The 20,942-nt window shown below is 37.0% G+C and overlaps 1 protein-coding gene across 1 annotated transcript in view; it reads left to right on the plus strand.

Annotated features, from left to right (window-relative positions):
* FMN1 (formin 1) overlaps nt 1-20,942 on the plus strand; it is a 209,386-nt gene that overhangs the window by 14,068 nt on the left and 174,376 nt on the right. The window contains exon 2 of the mRNA XM_074868155.1: nt 2,827-4,840. Within this exon, the coding sequence (XP_074724256.1) occupies nt 2,929-4,840 (1,912 nt within the window). The 5' untranslated portion in view covers nt 2,827-2,928. The remainder of the gene's footprint in view (nt 1-2,826; nt 4,841-20,942) is intronic.

Raw genomic sequence — 20,942 nt, forward strand, 5'->3', positions numbered from 1 at the left:
TTATTTGTTTCTAACTGAAAAAGAGCTTTTAGTTGCAATATGATTTAAGGGAGAACTGTAGGTCTCATTTCAGTAGTGTAATGATTCAGTCCTCAGGTTAGATTAGGGAAGCTGCTTGTCTTTTGGGAGGGCCACAGCCTAAAAAATTTGTGTGAGGCAAGGGCTAGCTAGTTTTCTCCTTTACACATATTCTTTTGTTTAAAAAAAAAACAACTGCATGCATGTTACCAAGAGTAATGTACTCTTCAGAACTGAGCTGTGAAGCACCTGATGATATTACAGATGCCCTTTGAGGATATTAAATTTGATCATAATGTCTGGGTCTATAGCTACTGGGCCTGTAGTTTCCGTGTTGTTATTTCCTTGTAGTCACTTAATCATATTTCAATGAGAAGATGCCATGCCAGCTGAGGTGAGAGAGAGGAACACATAACATAGTTCAGACTAATTTAACACTGAGGTTTTTTTCCTAGATAAGACTGTGAAATACCCATAATACAGACTGTCTTATTTCATGTATTAAAAAACAATTCCCTTTCTTCTGATTGCTCCTTTCCTATTTTCTAAATCAAATGTATTGAAAAATACTTTGATGTGATGCATCATCTTCCTTAAATCAATACTAAACATAGATTTGGTCTCCTTGGGATATCCACCCTCACTTTAGATAGGTTTTTCCGAGTTACCTATTCTTTCTCCTTCCTAGTTTAATAGTGTATGTTGCCTGTGGACCAATATATGGATTGTGCCATTCATTTCCCTGCCTAGTAACTCCCTTGAAATTCTGCTCGTCAGTAGAGTTCTCCTGTAAGTAAAAACTGACTCGGCATGCATTAGCCGAGACTGCTGAGTATTCATTTATGGAAATGTTCACAAGTTCACTAGCTCATATTTGATGGAGCTCACCACAGTAGATTACTTGAGGGACAGTTTGGTGCTATGGCTAAGGTGATGTACTGGCAAACTCCTACCATAATGGGTGTTCCTACTGCTTGGGTGAAGAGTGAGTAGGTTCAAGACTGCTCCTGTGATGAACAAATGTTCTTTGGTTGTTATTTCTGTATGCAGAACCACTCTTGGTTGCATCTGCCAGTGACACACCCTGTGGCTGCACGGTCACTGAGTGGTACACTAGAATAGCAGCAGGCATGCACAGCTGGAAACAAGGAAGACTAGAAGTGAGGCCGCTCTTTTTGGCAGTACTCAGCCTTGTCCATATTTCAAACTCCAAACTCAGGCAATGAGTTAAAACAGGAATACAAGAAAAAACAGTATGTCATCATTTTCTCAGAAACTCTTACAGGTCTATGAAACAAGCCAGTCTTCAGCAGTTCTGGCTAAAGGCTTTGCACCTTTCCTACCCCTTCCTATACCTGCATGGGATTCCAAATCATGCTACCTAACTATTGACCGCTGGTGAACAGAATTAAGAAGCTGATTCAGCTCTGATGGAAGATTGTTCTTACTGTTAGTCCCTCTCTTTAGGACCTCTCCTCTGTCTTCAAGGATTATGTGTGCATAATAACAATTTTGCTGGCATGAAGAGTGATACTACTCAAAGTAAATGGAAAGTTTGAACTATTTAAAGAATATTATAAAGAGATGCAATGTTTTAACAAAATTTAAATCAAAATCACTGCAATAAATGCCTACTTGCTGGTAGGATAGGATGTTTTGTGTAAATGCTGCTTGCTTCTTAGAGTTAGGATTTTCTGATTACTTATAAGTTATTGGCATCATTTTAAATCTGACTCCCTGCATACTTGTATATTGAAAAAATACATAAAACTGAAATGTAACGTGACAGTTTCCTCTTAATTATGGCTGTCTGAGGCTAAGTTTGACTATTTTGAAATGATGGAAAGTGCTGCTGTATTTATGCTTTGAAAGTTGAAAACTGAAATTCCTGCATTTTTCAACAAAGAGAAGCCTTGGAGCAGGTGATCTCCAGCTTTGCATGCTGCTGGATTTGCTGCTGAGCTTTAGGTCTTTCCCTGATGCTTATGCATTTCCTAGTGACTGCAGAATTCTCCGCTTCAATTGTGGTAACAGAGTTCCTTCTGGTTAAAAAAACAGTTTAGTGCTCAAAAGAATAAACCAACTTCTATTATAATGTATCAAAAGAATGTAAATATATCCAATCTGTAGCAAGAAAATACAATGTGATGCAAAGTAAAGGAAATAACAAGCTCAATAAACCTGGCCGTAGTAGTACAATTACACTATTGCATGCTGAATCAAAAATAGATTTATACAGTACCTATACGCTAGCTGAGTAAACAGAACCTTTTTTTTTCTTCTTGCAAGTTTTCTTGATGTCACAGCAGTTTCACAGATAAATACAAGATGATGTTCAGCTTTTTTTATTTTTTAAATGTTTCTTGGTAAATAAAGCACCAAGAACTAATTACATTGTGATGGTGTTATGTTGCTGGTTGTGCTGACTGGGTAAAAAGGCAACATACATGCTTGAATGATTCTTTTGACTAAATATTCAACAAGTTAACTTTTAAGCGAAAGAGGGCAATAGGTTCCAGCATTAAAAAGTAAATTTTGTTTGAAATGGGTGTTTTAGTGAACAGCTTGTGACCTTATGGAACAGCATTGACTGAGAGCCCTGGAGACAGAGGGGTGATGTATGGGAGAAATATTATGACTCCAACTGTGAGTGTTAGCAATGCCGTCCTTTTTGTGTCAGATTTTTCAAGGTAGAAGATTTGTATCAGAAAATACTGAGAGAAGATTGTGCTTCTGCAGGCTTGTTATTTGTCATATGAAGTTTGCCATGATCAAGTTTGACAGGCTTCTCTCTATTTTTTCCAGCAGACAATATTATTGTTGAAGATTAGTCAGATGCCTTCCGTCCATTCCCTGCCTCACATGCTATGTCATGCAAGCTTTGAAATACTTAACACATAATTTAAATGAATGACTAATTTGGCAAGCATAATGGAAGGCACGCATACTATCCTTCAATTGCACAAACCCATTATGGAGCTTTGTTACATCAGCTTCTATCTTCCAGAGGGAGAAGTCAGAGGATTTACTTACAAGGGCTGTGTAACTCTGGATAGAACCAGTAAACGTTTCTGTAGCTGCTACCAAGTAAGGGAGAGGTTAGAGATGGAGCTGAGAGAACAGCCGAATGAAAACTTTGGAGATATTATTTTCAAGCAAACTACCACAAAAGACATTCTCATTGAACTGTACAAACTAACTGCTGAAAAGGAAAAACTGTTATCCAGTCTTTTGAGATCACATCATATCCCTGGCCTTAACACACGACATCAGGAGGGAAAGCGGCAGGATGTTTCTGGAGTCCCGAAACGTAAAGGTGATGATTACTCCAGTTTTACACATCAGCAGGATTTCTTTCTGGATTCCACAAATAGAGACAATTTGAATCACAAAAAAATGAGGAAATACAGAAGGAAAGAGAACTTTGAGGAGTTCAGACACCAGAAAGGGGGAAAAAAGATATATGAACAACATTTTTCTTTACTGAGCCCACAAGACATGCAAATGGAAAATAAGAAGATGCTGCCCACAAGATTTCCTGCCAGGAGTTTTACCAGTTCCTTTTCTGCCTCCAGTTGGCTAACAGTAAAAGGTAAGGATGATTTACCAGTAGACAATAGTATACAACCAGAAAGGTGGAAAGAAGAAGGGTATTTTCTTGAGAGCAACCAAGCTGTGAAACTGGATGCTGACTTACCACATTCAAGCTCAAAAGACAACAATGACATGGTTGCAGTTGAACTAGTGGACAATGGAGAATGCATTCCTGAAGTTACGAAGGTACAACAGAGTATCACTTTGATAAAGTCATCTGAGGACATTCTATCTAACAAACTTGAGACATTAAGTAAATCTGCATCTGCTAAAAGCTTGAAAAGTAGCAAGTATACTGAGCCGGTATGCAAGAAGAAACCAGGAATCACAGTTGTTGCTGAATTACAGGATTCAGAAGCTTGTATTAGAAAAGTTGCCAAACCCCCTGCAGATTCTTTACCTGATTTTCACAGAGATAAAGAAAACATTTCTCCTGTTCTCACAACAGTACCTAATGAGTTTATATCGAGAACTGACGTATACTCTGTAGATGAAGCTGCTGGAGACTCTAAAAACACTGTGCTGCAGGAAAAGGAGCAAGTCAGCTCTGATTTGCAGTACAAAGCAGAGAGAGTACACATTAGTGATGAGTCATGCAACCTTGTGGGAGCAGTCAATAAAGCCCTTCTGAAAGTTATACGGAGCGACAGTTTAGATGAAGCTGCAGAATGGAAGAGACTGCAACAAATTACAAGAGTAGACAGAAACCTTCCAGGCTCAATATATGAGAAAAGAACCAAGGTATCCCGGGGAAGCAGCAAGCATTTATTTTTGAACCTGCCTGTAAATGAAAGTCCTGATATTTCTCAGACAAATAACCTTAAACGGGAAGAGAAAAGGCTGCATTCACCCTCGTTAGTAGCAGTGAGTAATGTTTTTAGTAATTCATATCCGCTATCTAATACACACAAACAAATGTCACCTATTCCTTCTCCATTATCTTCAAGACTGCCTAGCCCACAGCTGCATCATCGGATTCTCCCGTTACCAACACTAAACACTGAGGACGAATCTATGTTCAGTGACTATGGCAGTGGGAGACATGGTGCTATAAACCTCTCTTTCAGTGATTTGGAGCCACAGTTTTATCTGAAGTTTTCTGAACCTGGAGAATTGGGATTTGCCACCAGACAACCAGGCCTACATCAGAATGCAACTGCGGGGCATTTTGAAAAGCACGCTGTACAAGAAAAATTGACTACTCGGACACAGCAGAATTTCTGTCCAGGTCAGTCCTATTTAATATATTTTTAAACTAAGAGAATCGATCGACCATGAAAGTATTGGAGTGCTTTTTAATACTAGCCTTTAATAATAAATAGTATGTTTGCAATGAAAGTATTTTTCACTACTTAAGGATTGAGTGAAAAGTTGTTGAACTTTTTGAACAAAAGTTATAGCTAAATAAATAAAATCTTATAGCTATATAAGATTTCCTTTCGGAACATTTTTTTATGTCAGCTTATATTCAGTCCTGTTGTTCCTGAATGACCTCTTAACCAAAGTTATTTAAATATTTTCTATCTAAAATGAAAAAAAGTTTACATGTTTATTTTCCTGCTTTTCCTCTGCTGTGTTCTAGTCTGTCAGACTGTTATGATAACACTGATTATCCAAAATATTCTTTTTAGTTTGCTTGGTTTAACTGATAGAATATTGTCTGGGCAAGCTAATTTACATTGCCCTAAGTATAGGACTGGTGCTTTGACCATTTAGCTACAAGGGGTTGATGTAAATTCTGTAACAAAGGGCTTGTTTTTAAAAGGATTGCATACAGGAGTCATGTTACAATGTATTTGAGTACAGCCCATGAGTTTATTTATAAATAATACTATGAATATAAAAATGTATAAGTATATGGCATACTGAATAACTATCTTTGTTAGCTAGAACATTAACATCTAGACCCTTCATTTTTTCTCTCAGAAATGGGAAGGCTAGAGGACTTGATTCCAGTGATCTGTCTAGGTGTGGCTTAGATTGGTTCCTATGTGTTATAGGGAGGGCTGACAGTGCAAAGTGACATGATTTCACTATAAAAGGGAAAGAGGTGCTATTTTGCAGCCTTATCACTTTTCATGGAAAACAGGATAATTTTCTATAGTCTCAAATTAAAAGGGAAACTAGAAAAAAATATGGAAAAACCCCATTGATATCTGTAATTCTTATTTACTTAGACTCAAGCCTCTTGTGTGATACATCTTTCCCACTCCCACCCCTGATTCCCTTTAGAGTGTGTTTGGGTCTCTTGCCATACCTTTGACTGATTCAGCTCACTAAAATGGGACAAAAATATTCTCTTTTTTTTGGGGGGGGGAGGGGGGGAGATGTGCAGTCTAATTTGCTTCACAGGGTGGCCCAATGAGTGACTGCCAGAGCTGATGCAAGACGAGTTACAGGATTCTGCAGGTTAAACCAGGGAGGAAGACATGGGCATGAGGAAACGGGGTTTCCAAAAGGGGAGCTGTGTAGGGATGTGAAACCATTACCTTAGCCAAAGGGTGTTGAATATTGCCTATGAGGCTTGCATTTATGCTTTCTGCTTCTAGAAGTTGCTTTAGTTCCACTCCAGACTAAATCAAATTTAGAGCATTGTTTGATGAGTTGACAAAGCTGATACAAACACTCACTGGCAAAAAAAAAAGATGGGTACGATGCTCTTCTTCTTTCATTCTTTTCTTGGTTCCCATTGTGCTGTGTTGTCCTACCCCTGTCATTATTCTTGTACTCATCGTACCTTTTGGTGAGCTGGTTTAACTCATGAAACCAGCAGAAAATTTCACCCCTTTATGACTCAAGTAGCACAACCAACCTTTTCCTCCCGACTTTGCATTGGTATTTTTTAAATTAGTTTATCATTTAGGATCATTGGATGTGGAACTGCACCTATTGTGCTGCACTCTTGTACTGGTTTTGCCTGGGATAGAGTTAATTTTCTTCATAATACCTTGTATGATGCTGTGTTTTGGATTTGTGGTGAAAATGGTGTGGATAACATGCTAATGTTCTATCTTGTGCTGAGCAGTGTTTGCACAGCATCAATCCCTTCTGTATTTCTCATTCTGCCCCTCTCCGAGAATAGACTGGGGGTTGTGCAATGGGCTGGGAAGGGACACAACCGGACAGATGACCCAAACTAACTAAAGAGATATTCCCTGACATATAATGTCATGCTCAGCACTAAAAGGGGAAAGAGGGAGCTTTAGGGGGGTTAGCCATCTTTTGTGTGGGAACTGGCAGGGCATTGGTCTACCCACGGGAGGCGGTGAGTGATTGCTTTTGTATCACTTGTTTTGTTTTCTTCCCTCTTCTTCCACTTAGCCTTCACTTATTAAACAAATTTTATTTGTTTGTTTTATCTTGACCTCAAGTTTTCTCATTTTTATTTTTCCTTTCCTCTTTCCCCTGTCGCACTTGGGGTGGGGGGAAAGTGGGTGAACAACTGTGTGGTGCTTATCTGCTCACTGGTGTTTACCCAGAACAGCTTTATAAGAAACAGAACAAAACACATACACACAAATATCATCTGTTGGCTGAAAATCCTGGCTATTAAGCAGAAACATCTTTGTGGAGTGAATAAAGTGCAGACAAAACAATAACTTAGTCCTTATTTACAGTTGTCTTGCAACATTAATACAGATAGAAAATATCACTGCAACTTTCTGAAAGATGTAATACTATTCTGGGTTTGTTGTTCTCGTTTGGGGTTTTTTTTCATTTTCATGTATGATTGCATGCCAGCTTTATTGTGTGTCAGAAAAATCTGTAACTTTAAGGAAAATTTTCCTACTTTGCTGGCATATATAGCACTGTAGGCATGTCTCTGGATCCAGGATAATATGACTTTCCATTCTGTTCTGAACTAGGAGTGGAATCATTCTTATTGAGAGAGCATTGGTAGTACAACTCTTCTGTAAACTGATATAAGTAATAACTAACTGACTATAGTGCAGCGGGGCAAGTAATGTACCTCCAAATTTAGGCAACATAAGTGATGTTAAGATCTACAGCAGTAATTTTGCAGTCCTGGTTTGATCCTTATCAGATATCTCCCATGTGTGAAGAGCAAAATTCAAGACTATTGTTCAGATATATTTAATGGGGTGCTATCACGAAATTATTTCTTTCAAATCTAGTCTGTTATTAAATTGTGCAAGTATCTACAATGAATCTAAGAATTATGCTGAATTTTGGTTGACTCTTTATTGGTGAGGTTGGTTGAAGAATTTATTTCATGTCAAAAATGCTGGTCTTATGAATGGCTGTTCAAAGTTATATTACTGTCACAGTTTGCGCTACATACTGCAAAACATTTGGAGCCTTTTATTACCTGTGTAACTGTGTATTTGTATTTGGAAAATTTCATGAATGGGTTAAAATATTTTAATTTATGAGTTTAAATAATGAATTTGACTCATCATACAGCTCTATACATAATTTTAATTCTCTTTTCTGATTGTTTTAAATCATGATTCTTCACTCTCTTTCTGGATAATTGGAGAATATTCCTGCAGTCAAAAGCGAAACATTTAGCTGAGGCAGAGTGCCTTTATTTCTGTACCTCACCTTTTGTGCAAGTTCAGTTTCTTTACAGCAAATATTTATGGCACAAATCTCATGGTTTCATTACACAATGTTCTATCACTAATTCACTTGAAAGTACAGTTTTCAGGACCTTGCTGTTGAAGTGCAACTGCTGACCATAGGAACAGGCCGCAGCTTTTATCTTAGAAAGTTAATAGTTAACTGGGAGGAATTTATAGTTCAACAATAATTATTTAGCCATTTTCTCTGTAAGTGGGACTGGGAATTAACACTCCTATATTTGCAGGTAATAGTTCTGTTTGAATTATCAAAACTCTAAGTAAAAGCTTTAGAATAAATAAAGACTTTCAAGAAATAAACTGTTCAGCTTCAAGCAGCAAAACCAAAAGTACAAACACTAAAATTTCTCATAAAAAAGCCATTTATTAAATCCTCAGAAACATGCTTTCTGCATTTCTGTAGGGAGTTCTTTCTATTCTAACATAAAATACATTATGCTTTTATAGCCCTGGAGAAGCCAGGCTTGCTTTTGAAACAGTCCTCAATATATCTGTCTCAGGGAAAGATTTTCTGAGACCTTTTAGTTCCTGACTGTGCTTCTCTCTCAGGTTGTTCACAGTGGTAGAAAAAACTAGAGAGAGAATTTTCAGAGGTCTTTTATTTAAGTAGTATGGAATGACACCGATATGCTGTTTTACTAAGTGTTATCTGAAAGAGAAGGAAGATTAGTGATATTTTTAGAAGGTATTGAAGTGAATTTGATTCAGAGCAGGAAACTTAAAAATAAAAATCACTGGTTATGACGTAGCCTCTATGACTTAGGGCAAGTCAGTCAAGGCATCCCATTATTCCAGGACAGTGACAGGTGACTGTGCTTTGAGTCACGATAAGACTGGAATGGGTCATTCACCACACCTTCTGTTTTATATATTAGTGCTGCTGTGGAAAAAGAATAAAAAACTGGTAAGGGGGAATGGTGAAAGCAAGAAAGAGAACAAGTGAGAAGAATGGTGTTACCCTACCCCCAGCCAATGAAGATTGCTCCTTTTTTGATATCTAGCAGTTGTGAAAGAAAAATATATCCAACAAAGACAGAAAGCCAAAGTTAGTAGGACTGTAGAGAAACTGAAACTAATGTGGGATAGAACTAAATGATTAAGGCTTGTGCCAGGTAAAATGGCTGAGCCTTTGGCACCGAAAGGGACAGCTCCATTCTCTCCTTATTATCTTCCTTCTCCCAGCAAAGGCCTCCTCTCTCACTATCCCTCCCCTTCTTTGGAACAACTTTTGTGGTTTTCTTGCTTTTTGGTAATTTGAGTCAGATCACTAAGCAAGTTGAAAACTGAGCCAGCAAGGTGAGAGGTGAGTAGCATTTGCTGGTTTAGTGAGCTGAATGGTTCACTAGTGATCTGATGAAAACCAAAGCTAGGGTGAGGGAGGACATGGAAGTGTGCTGCCAGGAGGCCGAAAGGACAAGAGAGGAACACCACCTCTGCTGTCAGCAGGGAATCATAAGGTCTCCAAAACCTCAGTTGCATCCCAAACCTGGAAGCCAGGAGGCTGGCTGGGGCTGGCTAAAACAGTTGTTGGGAGCAGGAGATAAGAGGTGAATGAAGCCGAATGAGGATGGAAAGAGAGTGTGATCTTTTAAGTGGGTGGTATTAATAATGAAGCCAGCAAGAAAGGGTAGGCAGTTGAAAAAGGGGAACTCCAGTGGGCTGAGTAGGGAGTGTGGCTTCAGCTAGGATGGAGTATCACAAAACAAGTGCAGCATGGCAGATTAGAGATGAGAGAATTAATTTTTTGTGGGAAAATGTGCAAAAGAATCTGTAACCTTTAGAATGTACATCATGGATGTAAACCCATCAGTCTTGCTGATGATCCATGAAGTCAGTGTATAATACTGTATGGAATTTTGGAGATGCAGGGAATAGAAGGGAGGAAGAAAATGAAAGATGAGGTAAAGAGTTTTGATTTTAAAGTCTTAGGAGTTATAATGCTTATTGTGATGTAGGGAAGTTCTTCAGATTATTTCTCCAATAATTTTGTTTAATTGACTAGTAAGATATATACCCAAGAGTTCCTTGTAATATATTCTGGATGTAATTGTAGCTGCACCTATCCCTGCTGATTATTAGATGGAGAATGTTGTGTTTGCTTGTTACTGCCAATGCAAATTTTATGGCAGCAGTTCACTTTCCATTAGAAAGAATTGAAAACACGCATTCTGGCAATTTTGTGTGGTTGTCAAAAATTATGCACTGCCATTTGAAAAGATGCCAGCTACTAATGGCTATCTCTGGGAGATCCATTTTATAGTCTTAAAATATAATAAACGTACTTCAACCTAAAAAGGACTGTTTACTATAATATGGATAAATACTTGATAAAGTATTATTCTTAAATTGGTCTAAGACTGTGAATACTCATATTTTAGTCCTCAAAGGTTTTTAAGGGAATGAAAAGCACAAAATGATATTTTTATTTCAGTACTTCACTTGCTGGTGGCTGGAGGAACAGTTTTCGTAACTGTGCTCTGAGGGCAGCCCTACTCTTTAGGGCTTTTAACTGTCAGTTAAAACTGAGTTCTTGCAGTTTTACTGAGTTCATTTTCAATTGCAATGTAAACATATCTTACTTCCATGCAAACAAGAATACTATGATTCTACAAATATAGCAGTTACATAGTCTTAGTTCTACATGTCTGTTTAAATTTCCAGCGTTAAAGTAGCAGGTTGAAGTATCCATGTGAGTAAGCCATAGTTTTGATTTTGTTTGGGTGTATTATCATTAACCACAAAAAAATAATCTATCACAGTGCCAGTGTCAGAAGACTTGTAATTGAAAATGGGATACAGGCAATGTTTTATCCTAGATATTTAATGAAGGTAGCAAAAATAATGAATATGAAGTTACTATTTGAATTTTATTTTGTCTTTTCCTAACTTAACAAACTCTTTAAGCTGAAGAGGGACAAATGAAGTCAGTTACGAGAAATTTAATAACAAGGCTTTATGATGTGTTTCTGAACCATGGTTTTGGAAAATGAAGTTTCATATAAACAGAACTCTGTTTGAAGGCTCTTATAACAGGAGACAGATGATATTATATTGTTTTTGATGTTCCTTTTATAAGAAAGGGAAGGGTTTATAAATATATTCTCTAATTGAAGTGGTTCAGAGAATTGCTAATTAGCATCTTAAAGGCACTATAGGGTTCTGTCCATAACAAGTATGCGCTTCATGAGGTAAGTTTGAATATAGATCACATGGAAACATGATGTGTAGTTTCTCACAGGTAATTCGCATGAAACTAGTATACGTGAGTTTGTTGCTTCACTAAAAACAGCTTAATCAGAGTGCATGTTCTTTGAAGATGCTATAAAGGAGTTATGAATTAAGAGACTGGGGTAAGAACAGAATTACATTAAAAAAGAGAATTAATCATAGAATCTCAGAATCATTTATGTTGGAAGGGACCTCTTGAGATCATCTAAGTCCAACTCTCTACTCAAGCAGGGTCACCTAGAGTAGTTTTCCCAGGCCCATGTCCAGTAGGGTTTTGAATTTCTCCAAGGATGGTAACTGAACAACCTTACTAGGCAACCTGTGTCAGTGCTTGGTCACCGTCACCGTAAAAGAGTGTTTTCTTACGTTCAGGGGGAATTACATACATTTTATTTTGTGCTCATGATGCTGTTAGCCTTTTTTTTTTTTTTCCTTTTTTTTCCGCTTCAAGGGTGCCTTGCTGGCTCACGTTCAACTTGCTGGCCACCAGGACCCCAAGGTCCTTTTCTGCAAAGCTGCTTTTCAGCTGATTGGCCCCCAGTATGTCCTGGTGCCTTCGGTTGTTCCTCCCCAAGTGCAGAACTTTGCACTTCCCCTTGTTGAACTTCATGAGGTTCCTGTCAGCCCATTTCTCCAGCCTGTCAAGGTCCTTCTGAATAGCAGCAAGACCCTCCAGCTTATGAGTCACTCGTCCCAGTTATGTCTCATCAGCAGATTTGCTAAGGGTCTAGGTCAATAATGAAGTTGTTGAACAGTATTGGCTCCAGTATTGAGTCCTGGGATACACCACTAGTTTGTTGCCTAGTTTCAACCACAAGTTTTGACAGGAGTTAGTGCCATTGATCACAACCCTCCCAGATTGGCTGTTCAGCCAATTTTTAATTCATCTTGGTGTCCACTTATCTAACCCATACTTTGTCAGCTTGTCTATGATGATGTTATGGGAGACAGCGTCAAAGGCTTTACTAACATAAAGGTAAACAACATAGAGTTCTCACCTCATCCACCAAGCTAATGACCTCATTGTAGAAGGCAATGAGGTTGATCAAGCATGATTTCCCCTTCGTAAATCCATGCTGACTACTCCAAATCAACTTCTTGTCCTTCATGTGTTTGAAAATGCTTCCCAGGAGGATTTTCTCCACCACCTTCCCAGGGACTGAGGTGAGAATGACTGGCCTGTAGTTTCTTGGATCTTCCTTCCTGAAGATAACAGTGATATTTGTCCTCTTCCAATCTTCAGGAACTTCTGCCAGTTGTCAAGACCATTCAAAGAGTGACCTTGTAATGACAGTGGCCAGCTCCCATGGCACTTGTGGGTGGCCCCATGGCACATGTTTGGCCCCATGGATTTATGTACATCCATTTTGTTTAAATACCCCCTAACCTAGTTCTCCTCCATCAAGGGTAAGTCTTCTTTGCTCCAGAGCTTTCCTCTGATCCCCTGGGATTCCTGAAGGCGGGTTTTACTGGTAAAGACTGGGGTGAAGGCGGCATTGAGTACTTCAGTCTTCTCCATATCATTTGTCATCAGTTCCCCTCCTCCATTCACCAATTGTTTTATTGATAATTTTTCATGGTTTTCCAAATTCAAATAGTCTTATCACAGTTTTTCTAAACAGAGATCAAGCTCATAAGTGCATGAATTATAAGATTAATTATGATAGTGATGTTGAAAATTTGGAATCCAAACTTGGATCTTATAAATCTTGTCAATCTATTTTGATTATTTGAAGTTATTGCATTCATTTTCTGACTATGAAATGATTCTGTAGATTACAATCTGGATCAACAATAATGAAATTTTATGTTAAATCTATTAGTGTCTTAATAGAACCAATATAATTCATACTTGTGGGGTAGCAGTCATGAGTTCTATTTTCCCTCAGGGTTTTTCCTGTGGATTCTGCAAAATTCAATTACCATCTCGCTGTTGTTAATACCATTAACTTCTATTCCAAATTTCTCTTTTTGCCCAATCTAAAACCTTGGTGTGTCTCTATTATCTTATGGGAATTGTGTTACCTAAGGACTCAGTGTGGCTAAAATGAAATTATTTCTGAGATTTTTCCAGATATTGGTTTTCTGAATCATAGTGAGTAACACACTGCCACTTAAGTCTGTAAGATAGATACCCTCTTTGATATAGATTTCTGTTGCTCCTTCCGTAGACAGTTGCCGGCTGTATCTAAAATTTGCCAGTTAAGTCCGCATGTCCTTTCTAGATATGTAATCTTGAAAAGTTCGCTAATAGTATGTCCAACTAAAATCACAGTCAGTATATAGCTCTTTAATGGATCTTTTTTTTTGCTGTTATATTCCATGCAGTCTATTATGATTTCCTTCAAGGACATCACTGTATGTTCTCTATTGAGTCTTATGACACATCATAATGATAAAAGATCATAAATACTTCTTCCCAGTGAAGCCAAAATCTTTTTCATAGTACTATAAATAATATAAGGCAATGCTGCATTGAAACTGTAGATTTATGGCAGTTTGAAATTAATGTAGACAGGACTGGAAGTTCAAGACACAGCCTCTGAGTTAAAAAGACCCTCTGAAGACTGACCTTGATAGATGCTGTGAACAAATAGCTCCTGTCTTAGCTGAATGACTTCCCAGCATGACACACTTAAGCAACAGTTGTATTTTCATCTCTTTGTAACATGTGACTCTTCAGTCAAAGGCAATCAGTGAGGGGAAACCAAGTGAATTAAACTGGAATGAAAAACCAGAGACAGCTTAATGTTTTATGCTGGTCATAGATTAACAATTTTCTGTTTCATGGGAGAGAGAAAAGACCAAAGCATTCACACTGTTTTACAGTTTGTGCACTCAGTTTAAGAGACTTTCTGTAATGAAGTAGACTTCTTTTTTCATCAGGATAAAAAGAATTTCTTGAAGTAAAATACTGGCATAATGTGGACATTGTCATTTATTAAATCTGTATGTATTCTGTTGGCTATTTAAAACAAGACGATAGGAATGGTTCAGCTGACACTTTTTTTGATGGATCAGGATGATATATAAACTGAGATCAAATGCAAGTATTTACCTCTGTAAGTATAAATTAATAATATATATAGGAATTTTTTTAAGCTATAATAGCTACTCTGAAAAAGTGACATTGCACCAAATTCAGCTTGTAAAAGGGGTGGAAAAATTTTGCATATTCCCTGCTAAAAATGTTCTTTAAGATATATGCAATGAAAATTAATAAAGATGCAATTTATGTGTTTGTGGTATATCATATCAGTAAATAATTTTGAGTAATATTTCATGATTTAGATGTGACATTAAATCTATAATAACACATTTAAATAATACTTATAAGTAGTGAATATTATTTAGGAGTCATAGCATTAAAATGCTGCACCTAGTGGTTTAATGATGGATTTAATTGTTTGTGTCAGAGGAATTTTTCTTTGGAATTAGATTATGACTACCCTTACACTTAGATTATGGTGGCCTCTCATTCGGTCCAAACGTTTAGGATTTTCCAGAGAATAGTCAAAGATCTCTGCAGGGTTGTGTGTTACATTGCTGGGATCCGTGAGCTGAAAATAGGACACAGAAATGTCAGGAACTGTGGGATGTGTTTTACAGGAGGAATTTTAAAGGCTCAGTAAAATTACTCTTTATCAGAACAAGAGGTAAGGAAGGAAATATAAATAATTCACAGGCCCTCAGCTGAATGACATTTTCCATATACTGCCACTTGTAATGTCCTGTGTGATAAAGATTTTGATGCTTTATAATATTCTACCTTTTCTTACATTTAGGTTTTGGAAGTGTTAAAATGAAAAGTGCTATTTTTTTCATAAGGTTTGCTATTACTGTGAAGGGGCATATGGGACATTTTTGTATTTTGGATAAAATGAGGTTGTCTGAAACAGTCCTAAGCAATCACTTAGAATTTCTTTGCTATCAGTACACAATTTAATGATTTTGATAATTCAAAACTACAAAGATTAAGAGTATAACTGATGTGACCATGTTTACTCTAATTTCTGTTCAGTATGTTGGAAAATTAAGCTGGAAAAGCTTTACATGTACTAAAAAAGACTGCTGTTATAGAGAAAGGTATTCTGAGTTTCTATTCTATAACTTCTTCAGTGAATTATGTATTTGTACGTCCACCTGATGAGTAGAAAATATTTCCTGATTGTCATCCCCTGTAAACTGGAACCTCTTATCTCACTGAAACCACTAAATATTTATGAATAGAAAACAATTCTCATTATGTGTACAAACTGAAGTAGATTCATTCTTATTCTCTGAGCTTCAGTGTTTCTGCTACAGAAACATCAGTAAAAATACAAAACTGTAGTACAGGGCAATCTGGCCAATAACAAGTTATTACTTCTATGAATATATGAACTTACTAATTATTTTTGAGGGAGAAGTTGCAGAAAGGCTAAAACTGGTTGTTCCTATTCCTTTTATCCCCTACCACCTCATATTTTTCAGCAGCTAGGCTAGCAGCCCTGACAGCCTGGGGAGGCCCTACCAGCTGGAGGGGCACACCCTCCGTTCCCAACCTGCTCCCAACAGTTTTAGCTCTTATTATCTGCAAAATACCAGGTGCTTCTGTGTGACCTAAGATGTTAATCATGCTTACCCCTAATTTATGTATGGGATCTGGTTCATATTATCAAGTGTATTTATAAAAAATAGCTTGATTTCCACGTCCAGAGAAACTGAGCACTACAGCTAGTGAGGTAGACTTGTCTAAAAGCTACAGAATTTTCTTGAGCATATTATGGTAAATTAGGAATATTAATCGACAGAAGTCATCCCAAATTCTTTGGGGCAATTAATAAAAAAATGGCTTCTTTTATTTTATGTAGCACTGAAGTGTTTTTTCAGCCCCTTGACTAGCTGTGGTGGTTTAGCCCCTGCCGGGGTCTGAGACCACGCGGCCGCTGCCCCTCCCCCACAAAGGGAGTGAAATACAAAGCCCCAAGACTGAAATAAGGAAAGGTTTAATACAACAATGCAATAGCAACACAACCAACAACAACAATAACAGTAATAGTGATAGCAATTAACAGAGCAAAATAGCTACCAAATACAGCAGTTTGAAGCACGATGTACAAAACCACGAGTGCACCGCGCTCCGCGCCAGGAAAATGTGACCTGCCAGGATGTGACGTCCGCATGGTATCTGAATAACCCGGCTAGAGCTCCCCCCCACTGCTGGGGAAACTTAACCCTATCCTGGTTAAACCAGGACACTAGCATTTTGTTAACATATACTTGAGTCTGATAGTTTATGTTGTTATAAAACTGAAATCTAAGGCTTTGTTTAGTCCTTTGGAGAGGGTAAAAGTTTTGTTTTTTTCTTTCCTGTGTTAATTTTATTTCACTGAAGACATATATATATATACATATATAACCTGTAAAGCTGCTTGCATTGAGCCATTTCATCTCACAATAATTAAAATCTAGAGGTTATCTTCTCTAAGTTTCTTCTAGAGTTATATTCTTGTCAGTATTGTAGTTGTCAATATGTTATAAACTTGAGCAAATGTTCACTAATTTCTGATTCTTCAAAATGAAATTTGTTTTGTCTTAAGAAATTAAAGTAGTTAAGATGTATTAAAAACATATTAAAAACTATTCAGTTTTGGAGGTTATACATTTTGAAATAAATGTATATTTAACTGAAGTTAGTTATGTATAGATTTTAAATAACCATTACAATTTAATCTTGAGCATATATTTGATAGCTATACTAATTTATGCCAGTTGGTTTTTATCTTCACCAAATTTATTTATTTATTTATTTAAAGCAGCCAGATAGCAGCCTTCTGAAAATTATTTTCTAGGTGAATAATAAAACCCAGCCAATATACCAAGAACAAAAGACCAGCTTTGGCTGGTAATTCATCTTTTTACATAGGCAGAATAGTCTTGTATAAGACCTAAGTATTTTTTTATAACGCTTTTGTCCCCTAATTTTCTTTCTCATGCTTCTTTCATGGGATATGGACCTAATAATTTTTTGTACTAGTTTACTACAACAGATTATTCTTAAAATCTCACACACAGTGAAACTATAGTTTTAAATATGATGAGTAAGATAAATACCACCATATAAATTTCCAGGAACGGTTTGCATCTTTCTTGTGATTAATACATATTCCACTTTTATACTTAGCTATGCAAGTTATACTTAGTTATCCAAAAATGAACAATGTTTGTCATCCAAAGCTGAGAAGACAAATGTTAGCACCTACTTCTTCAGTTTTCCACTTTTTTCAAAAATCTCTTACATTTTTGCATTCAGGCTCTATATTGTCATCTAATTTATAATCTGAGAGGCAGTGTTCCATTTCAATATTTTTCTTATATTTTTCCAAGTCATGGAAAAAATAATATTCCCAATGTTGTTGCTTAGTCTGACAGTCTTAATCCATCCAGAGGGTTTTTTCTCCAGTCTATGGATTACCAAAAGAGGCCAAGCCAAATTAGCCCAAAAAGATGTATTTTTCATCTCATTAGTCACTGAATGTTTGTCCAGTCCTTTTCATCAAGGTGGTTGAATAACATTTAAACAGTTTCACCTTGCAACCTAGACAAAAGCTTTGTTGCCATTCTATTCAGATTTTGGAGGCCAATAAGAACTTCGAGTTTAAAGGCTTTGTTCAAAAGTTAGCAGAAAATAGGCTGTAGTCTGAAGCTATTTCAGATTTCCAGGATGGCATGAATTTAGCAAGAGGTATCTCTTTTGTTAAAGAGCTACCTTTGTGATAGTCAAATCCAGTGAGATTACTTTCTTCTGTAACAACTCCAAAATGAAATGTTTTCTATCCAGAGCAGACAGAAGTCAGTTTTGGGTTTTTTTCAAAGTACATTAAATTAAATAGGGTTTTTTTTCCTGTCTTCTATGGTATTTCTGACGATACTCATTTACTTTGAAGTCCTACTTTTTTTCCCCTCTGTGTAATCGTATTTCAGTTAGAGCAATGTAGATGCTTTGTATGAGCGCAGTCACGTAGGGTGTGTTTGCATTGCATGTCTGGTCCATGCTAGCAAGCCACTGTTTTTCCAGTTTGGTCTATGGGACTCGCTGGATGGATACTCATGCAGTTCGAAGACTAGCTTGAGCTTGAACAATTCTTGCGTAGCTACAGTTGCTAAGATATGTTTGCACAGACCTCATACATCTATCAAAACGCTCACGGCAGGGCTGGCATTACACAGCTTCTCTCACCCCAGTGAGTTACAGTCATTCCACCCTTGTGGCACAGAGCAAGGACCTTAACCTTTCTTCATGTGGGTTAGGTGTGACGATTGGCTCAAAGGCAATTTCAGGCTACAGACAAGGCTGTGACATAGCCTGGGCTTGAGGCATTCATAATGTGGATGGACAATGAGACAGAGCATAAAAGCAGGTTCAATTAACTTTGTAAAGTAAGTTGCAGCTCTGTCATCAGAGGGTTGAGTTCTCTTATGTGTAACTCTCATTGAAACCGATGTTAAATGTGCAAATTGGGCTGAAAGCTGGGTGTTCCAGCAGAACAAATGAAAGGTTTCTTGGAATTCAGGTCTGCTCTAGGAGCTTTGACTGCTAAAAACAACATCTAAGGATACTTATATTTAAAGTCATGGCTTTGAATAGTCATGGAAATATTTCCATCCATCCTCTTGGTGATGCGTTCATGAACAAGCTGTATAGCATACTGCTTTGCTTTCTTACTCAGCAATCAACCTTACTACACTCCCACAGTCCCTTCATCACTTCTGCTTTATTCGTATTATTTTTCTTTTTCATGTGACTAACGGTTCCCTACCTGTACCTTTTGAAAGAAGAAAGCTCATACTTTGCTTATTCACAAGAAATGACCTCTGCCACCCATTTCAGTACTCTGGGCAATTACCTGTAAGATCATTTCACAAATGAAAGGAAGGAATTCTGAATTACTGTTACCTCCTTATTCCACAAGATCTTTGCAATGGATGTGAAAGCATGCAGAATGAAAAAAGCACAATTTTAGATGCCCTAGGGTGTCTCAGGCACAGGCGTAGAGCTGGCAAATCTGACCCAGAATGATCCATACCTTTGTGGACTGGTGTAAATTAATTTTAGCATCTAACATACATTTAGGCAACTGAATCCAAATAATTGTATTGTAAATAAACTGCAGCAATGTTAAGTTTCATCAAGCCAAATCCATCAAAATTGGATTTATTCTTTCAGAAAAAAAATATTTTTTAAAAAACACATCTGAATTTTGGTCTAGAATCTTATCATACATTTTGGTACTTTGTAGTCTGTCTTTGTTCTAAAAATTGAACTCTATTTAATTCTGCATGCTTTCTTCTGGGAACTACCTGTATTTCCATATTACATTTCTATTCAAGAATAATTTTGTCATTGTCTCTGCGTCGGTGTAATAAGGCACTTCTTTTGACTTTTCACCATAAAACTTAACAGACTATGTTGGGACTTTCTGGAAAAGGATTTTATGGTCCTCAGTCCACTGAAATAACATCCCCTTTTTAAATCCTAGTAGGAAATTTGATAAAGTGAAATTAATTGTACTTATTGGTGACACAAGTATAGGACTCAGGAGGACAAACCTTAGAGGTCTTTGGCCAATATGCAGAATTTGCATAACAGGTTTACTGTTACAACAGAACTGTGAGCAACAGAAATAAAAGGAAGTTATGCCTCTCATTTGGTTCCTGTGGCATCTACATTTTGAAGATGAAAGAATTTTTAAATATAAAGTATACCTTTTGTATGAATCAGAAATATGATCAATAGCATTTTGCTGTCACATTCATACAGTGGTATGCTTTAGCGTGGCGTATGTTATCACTGTGCCTTGAAAGAGAAAACTACCCTTTTCAAGAACAGTACTGAATGCATGCTTAACTTGAAACAAGACTGAGAGCAAGTATGTGCTTATGATCGATTTAAATAGGAATGCTTTCCAAAACAAAATTGTATGCTAGATGGCCCACAATTGCTAAGTTGTAATTTTATTTTTAAAGTAAATGTAATACTGGCAGCCTTGAGGTTGCTGGATTGCAGTAATGACTGTATTTATGTCTGTTTCATTAGCATGCCAGTGAAGAATTTCATGTGACAAAAATCCATTTGGCTAATGAACCACCTTTTAATTAGACCTTCAATTTTCAAAAGAATACAGCTTATTTTTTTCCTCAGTAATGTAATATAACTGCATGGAACAGTTGCAAAAATAAATTGAATGACAAAAATATTTTCAAGTGAATTAAGCAGACTACTTGTTAGGTGCTTAGACATCTAAGGCTTTGCTTTGCTCTGCTAGACCTGACTGAGGCCAATAAAAAGGGCCAGGTTACATAATGAAAAGTGTTTTCTTCTGTATTATAATAGAAGCCTTTGGGTTCAAGAAAGCCTTGATAAAGCTAAGATACTTGTGGTGGCTTCTAGTGGTTTATACAGTTATTCTGATGTTCAAGTGTTATTGAACATGCATATAGTATCTTGTAGATGTT

The sequence above is a fragment of the Strix uralensis genome, chromosome 4 (assembly GCF_047716275.1).
Source record: "Strix uralensis isolate ZFMK-TIS-50842 chromosome 4, bStrUra1, whole genome shotgun sequence".
Classification (NCBI taxonomy): domain Eukaryota; kingdom Metazoa; phylum Chordata; class Aves; order Strigiformes; family Strigidae; genus Strix; species Strix uralensis.